Genomic DNA, 6,491 nt, shown 5'->3' with positions numbered 1-6,491 from the left:
ATGAGTTGGTTCGATTCAATTGTACGTTTTTTTAACCAAAAGGCCAAGAAAATGGCCCCCGGGAAGGCAACTTCTAAACCTGTTCCTTGGATGAAAATCAATGAAGGTCTGATCAGCTAGTTCAACTAGCTGCAGCTTCTGGCAGAAGGGAAAGGACATTAATTCTACTCCTACTGTGGGATCATGAGGGTACGTAAAAGTGAAAGCTGATTCTTTGGATAAGGTTGTAAAAGTTTTGATTCTGTTAAGGCAATTTATAAGACTCATAAATGTTGTAACGATACTGTTAAGGCGGTCATGAGTTTTGGGGACCGCTCATAAAAGAACATGGATTCTGACAACTGCACCTAAGCCCATACACAACACCAATCAGTCTGATCAACTTGAGTTGCCTTGGACTTGTAAAAGACCCAGAAGCTTGAGTAGTCCTTCAGAAATGGCTGTCTACTTTGAACCTCAGCCCATAATGTCGTGGATTTATGAATGTTGTCATTTAATTGCAGTTGCTAGTTCGTCTCTATTTTTTCTAAACAATTTTGGCCAACAACGCATTCAGGTCAGGTGCTGCAATATCTTTTAGAGTGCCTGCCACTGTAAAGTTGAGCTTTCATCATCTTATAAGCACAGGCATGATCATTTGCATAGTTCAATAACTATATGCAGAAAGTAATTAAAATGGCGTTTCATTTGAGAAGAGATGAAAGCAGCAAGGAGGGATCGAGCTGATCATATCTAAGGCTTTAATTAATTGAGTTGTAATCACCACAATATCAATGAGCTCACCAATTCAGCAGACAAAACAGAAAACCACCCACGACTGGTTTGGATTGAGATCAGAACATTGAAGTAATGTCAACATAATGATATTATATGTGCTGCAGTAAGTAATTTCAGAACACCCAGGCTATAATTGGTGACTCACTCTCCCTATCTAGCATTAATCCCATACTTTTCAGCTAATATGAAACAGAATTCCCTTCATTTTACTTGAAACTTATTACTATAAGGTATGGGTATTTTGATCATTGAGTTTTAAAAAGTGAAGATATCATTGAGGTGACAAGAGAATCAACTAGTACATGAGGTTTTATCAGGCCTTGCTAACTGATGATAAGCCGCAGCATTGCCTTGATCTCCACTCACATATTACCTCATGTCTAACTCATGATGATGAGCCGCTGCATGCAGCATTACCGTTCTTTAAGATTTCGGCCTTGCTAACGTTTATATAAATCAGCCAGTATGTTTAAAAAAACTTCTTGTGGGATTTACAAGAATACATGAAAATCAGCCACATAAGTATGCGAGACTTATTATAGTTTTGAAAAAAAAGAAATTAAAATACCGATAATTTTTTATGCATTTATTTCTGCAAAAGACTTCCACATCAATAAAAAACAAATAGATATTTTTCATTTATCCTGGACCTTTCTTGGCCAAGAATAGCTCATGGCCTGCCTGAAAGCGTCAAAGGCCGCCCATAGTCACGACACAATTGGACAGGCTTATCTCAAAACAAAAATGATATACCTTTGCAATACTCTTTGTGCACTCCACTAATATGATTGACTGTATCACTTTCTTTTAATATAAAATAACTATTTTAACCAATCACATCAATAAAATACACCATAAATACGCAAAAGTGACTATCTAACAGAACTCGCAAAATATCTCAACGCTAATAAATCAAACACGTAAAAAGGCATTTTAATTCATCATTGAGTGCAAACAATTTTTAGGAGATATTAGGAGATATTAGATTAGAGGAATTTATCCTTGAATTATCCCAAGATACACTCGGGCCAATCGAAAAAAAAAAAAGCATTTTTGCCATATCATCCAGAAATAGATCAGATAATCTATTCAATATTCAGTACATCCGGAAGAAATTCTTGCAGATAATCAATCAGTAACGCCTAGATGTCATTCAACACGACTCCAATTTCCAACACAGCCAAAAGTCCTAGTATACTACCAGAATAGTGGCAGTGATATATATCAATGTATGTATGTACACACATAGATCGATGGCCAGGACAGCACATGCTCCCACAATCTTTATACTTCCTATGTGGTAGCACTGATGCTAGGCAAGAACCACCAGAACAGCTTAAGAACCGCAAAGCCACTTTTCCCCTTCATCTCGCACAGCATTTAATACTTCTGTTAGATCTCCTTGTTATTGATATGCACGGTTCGATCAGTAACCTCCTTCTTAGAAGTCGGTCGTTTCCATGTCGGCTAGTCACGGATTTCACCTAGCCGAAGAGACACAATTCTTGGTAACATCTTCTGTTGTGGGAGAGTTATTATGTGGAACAACCTTGAAGATTATGTAAGAGATGAACAACAATGAGACTTCTATTCCCACATTATATTTTCATCTTGAGCATGAATCAAGAATGCCAACAAAGTAATTCAATTTGCAAATTACCTGATCATTGATAGAAGCATTACTTGAACAAGATTTCATCCTTTTTGCATTGCACATAAGGCTTTCCTTTTCTCCTTCAGCTTCTTCATTAGCAAAGTTCTGATCAGACACCTCTGCAAAAACCAAAACATTCTGGGTCATTTTGGCATGTAGAACAATGTTTTCATGAAAAATGTCTTTTTATGTTTCTCTAATAGACATTAGCAGCCGAGTTTGAGGCATTCGTTGAACATAAAGGGGTACATAAACCATCAATTTGCAACATCCAATTCAATTTATCAGAAGTAGTTCTTAACTCCATTTAATTAGGGTTCACACAATGGATTTCAAACAAATTGAGGTTGATCGCATGTATCCTTTTCTACAGTTCTATCCAATTCCGATCCCATTTTTATCATTTTGTGACTCTGAAAACACACACATAACATACTGACATTTGAAGCTCTATTCAGTTATAAACATTATAACATCATGTTGTACTGTTTAGCCAATGTGATATTAATCATACCAAGAATTAGAAAAGTCCCAACAGTGTACACAAAATGTTCAATCAGAATATTCTTCTTTGCATAATTTCCTGAACACAAAATCCGGTCTCCACCAAAATTCCTTGTGTTCTTCACCACAATCTTTGGGCTCAAAATAGACATCTTTCCCTTAAGCCAATGTAATCACGAGCCCGTTATGGATTTTGTTTGACCGTCTAGAAGATTTTGAAAGCACACATTTCAAGATCATGTCCTAACTCGCCATCACCCTTTTTCCTTCCATTTAAATGTTCAGAATATTCAAGACTACAAAGCTACTTGGAGTTTCTCAACTCAATGAATGCTGAGTTTCAGCTCTCACTGAAATGTTACTCAAAATACTCAAGGCTGCACCCTTTTTCCTTCCATTTGAGTAGGCTGCACCCTTTTTCCTTCCATTTAAATGTTGTTCATAATATTCGAGACTACAATGTTGCTCTTCAATTTCAGCTCTCATTGAGTTTTTATCTTATGCATCAATAACGAAGCCAGCCCATCTCCGATTTTCAATCACAAGTTATACTTGTAATCAGCTAGTAGAGACTGACCCTTAATGGACAAATCCTATTGATGCTGAGCAGTTTTCGAAGCATTTTAGTTTCAGAATATTAATTCCTTTTTCATTCTATAGCATCTTCTGTTCGGGCCATCTCTTGACAATACACTTGAAATGATGCTAGCTACCTCTTCCCCTTCGTAGCCCCATCCACGTCCCCTTGTCACAACAATTCCCAATCATCCCCTTGCACCTACTGTGTTCTCATCCAGAATGGATTTCAGAAGATTGTTGCTATCACTACTATTCATTATTTTATTATTACCTTTTACCAACTTTTCACTACTATTAATTACTATTCACTACTATTCAATATTCTATCATTACTTTCTCACTAACATTCATAGAATATCTGAGATCACCTCGCTATCCAAACGCAACCTGAATTTGTTCCTACTACTATTGAGCGCTAAAATTCTTCGGAGAGTGAACCTCAAACCTCCTCTTACAAATAACATTGAGCCACTCATCAAGAAGATTATTTCTACCATAAACAGGACACGGTGATCTAAAATTCATCAATCATAATACTGTTCCTCTTTGAATAATTTCCTTTATTCTTTTTCTTCCTTTCTTATAATGGCTAGAGCAGATTAAAGGATATATTTAACAAAGAAAAGCATAAGCAATACATGTGAATCCAAATACTATTGATGCTAACACAATAAAAGGATATCGACATATAGCTGAAAGCACCTGTGTCGCTGCTAACCAAATCATGATGGTCTAGATGAAAGTGACACGCACGATTGTGCTTCAAATTACAAGTATCTGATCCGCAGAACAGTGTGTGGTTCCCAACTAAATCCAAAGCTTCACTTGTGGATGCAACATTGTTCTGGAGATCTGCAGATGCTACAACACGTGGTGTGCATCCAGATCTAAAGTGCCGTATCCAAGGACTTGCCAGAAAACCTTTAGACCCGTCTGCTTTCTTGAGCTGAAGCTCAACAGCTCTGTCAAAATTAATCCCCTTCCAGCGGCCACCTAGAAGAACCTTAAACTGGGAACAGAAAGATTGAAAGAAGCAGTTCAAAAAATAAAACTCTAATTAACATACCATATATACACACACACAATGTAGAAGAATCCAAATTAAAGAAGAGACAAGTCGGAACCTGGCCAGAAGAGGTGCGAGTGTTAAGATACTTTTTCCTGGAGTATGTTGAATCTGACAAGCGGCAAAAACCAAGAGAATCCGTGGAATCATATAACTGGTTTACAAATGATGCTTCCATGGACTTGAGGTACAAGCTGTGTTTCTCATCTGTCCATTCTGTAGACATAGATTCCGTCACCAGATTGCCCTGATTTTATAAAGATAACGATACTTTTCAGAAATCCTTGAAAAAGTAAATAATTTCAATAAATTATGTACCAAACACATTACATATTATTAAATTATGACAGAGGAAACAATAGACAAAAATCAACACACATAATCCGATCCTTCTTGTTCAAATTAACGGCCAGGAAAAAAAATGTAAGTCTAGATAGAATAGTCAAACCCAAACGGCCAAACTACCTATAGATGCATGTGTATATTGTAATACATTCTTGTCCAAAAGAGATCAGTTTTCGTCCAGAAACAGGGGTATAAACTATGGTTGAAGAGTGATTTACTCGATCAATCCGAACATTATTGAGTTTTCATTTTCATTTTCATCTTCCTAAAAAACCCAAAAATAAAATCATTGGAAAAACCAATACACACGCCTGAAGAAGATAAGTAAATAAAAAAGTATCTGCGAAATTCTAACAAATTAGTTTAGAAAAAACTAGCGTAAAGTACCAAGCTGGAAGGCTCCTTGGTCTCGCACGACCCGTCGTTAGATATTGTAGAAGAAGTGGGTTGGCTCGTCCGAGTTTCTCCTGCTCTTAAATCCCCCATATTTGCGATAAGAACTTCAAAATAATTGAGAAGAAGGACGAGGAGGAGGAAGAAGGAGGCGGTGGTGTATTAGGGGGTTATGGTCACCGGAGAAAGGACAAAAGAACGTTACAGTTGTCTATCACTTTTACACGTGTCAAGCGAATGATGTTACCACGTCACTGCTGATTACCTCTGGGCTCTGAGACCGCCGGTGGACAGATATTTTATTTTTTTTGAAATTTTTAACTTTGTTTTAGATATTTTATTGTCTTTTCTGAACAACCAGATATTTTTTGCATGGAAGTCAAGTCATTGAAATGTCTTGCTTTGTCGTTCGGTGGTTTTAACCTTTTTGAAAGTTGTGGACCAACCAGGACTTGTTGAGCTACTTATTTGGGATTTTTTTCTTTTACCTTTTAACAAAATGTCAAGCTACATTTCTTTACTTTTTTGAGGCATAGGTACTGTTGGGATAAATACACAAGATCCTGCCCAAGTTAAAGGAAAATGGTTAAGCCAAGGTCAAGAAAGAGGAGAAAAAGAGATAGAAAGAACATATACGGATGGGATGGGGGAGAAGATAATAAGAGAATGCAAGGTCTCGTGGAAGAGAAAAAGGGAAAAAATGAAAAACGAGAGAAAAAGTAAGCCAGACAGGTGAAAGGAGGCGTAAACAGCCCTTTTTCATCGTTCACCGCTCCCGAGTCAAAATAAAAGGGATTTAAGAGATGTGACTAGGGGAGGAGGAGAAGAAAAATGTCATATTTAACCTCAGAACAAGAGCTTCAGGATATTATCTTCTCCAAAAAATTGGTTATCGACCACCATTGAAGAAAAGAGAAACGAAAAATTATGAGAGACTGTAAAATACTCATATTATAGTAGATTTACCCTCCAAACGATCCGTGGACGTAATCATGTGTCAAACTACGTAAATTTGTGTATTTTCATCTCTATTTTCATTTATTTATTTATTTTCTATACTACTATGAATGTACGTACGAGCACCCTACCATCACCATTTTGGGCTTCAGAAGATATCGAACAAGACCCAAGTCTGCACCGTAGGCTGGAAATGACTGTCTCTAGTTCTGACCT

At 37.0% G+C, this 6,491-nt stretch overlaps 1 protein-coding gene across 1 annotated transcript; it reads right to left on the bottom strand.

Moving 5' to 3' along the window:
- Positions 1-1,838: 1,838 nt before the first annotated feature.
- LOC121241834 (cold-regulated protein 27-like) lies at positions 1,839-5,489 on the bottom strand. Its single transcript, XM_041139685.1, has 5 exons — positions 5,313-5,489; positions 4,639-4,827; positions 4,217-4,523; positions 2,438-2,550; positions 1,839-2,326 (listed from the first exon to the last, which is right to left on the bottom strand). Exons 1-5 carry the CDS (start codon positions 5,409-5,411, stop codon positions 2,258-2,260), a joined length of 777 nt encoding a protein of 258 aa, XP_040995619.1. The 5' UTR covers positions 5,412-5,489; the 3' UTR covers positions 1,839-2,257.
- Positions 5,490-6,491: the final 1,002 nt, after the last annotated feature.

This window comes from Juglans microcarpa x Juglans regia, chromosome 8D (genome assembly GCF_004785595.1).
Source record: "Juglans microcarpa x Juglans regia isolate MS1-56 chromosome 8D, Jm3101_v1.0, whole genome shotgun sequence".
NCBI classification, from domain to species: Eukaryota; Viridiplantae; Streptophyta; class Magnoliopsida; order Fagales; family Juglandaceae; genus Juglans; species Juglans microcarpa x Juglans regia.
The sequence above is the reverse complement of the archived record's forward strand: the minus strand, read 5'-3'. Positions and strand labels throughout refer to the sequence as shown.

Coding starts and splice junctions, on each gene's coding strand:
- LOC121241834 (XM_041139685.1), bottom strand. CDS start 5,411: ATGGGGGATTTAAGAGCAGGAGAAACTCGGACGAGCCAACCCACTTCT. Junction 4,828..5,312: donor CCAAGGAGCCTTCCAGCTTG/GTACTTTACGCT, acceptor TTATAAAATCAG/GGCAATCTGGTGACGGAATC. Junction 4,524..4,638: donor CTCGCACCTCTTCTGGCCAG/GTTCCGACTTGT, acceptor TTCTGTTCCCAG/TTTAAGGTTCTTCTAGGTGG.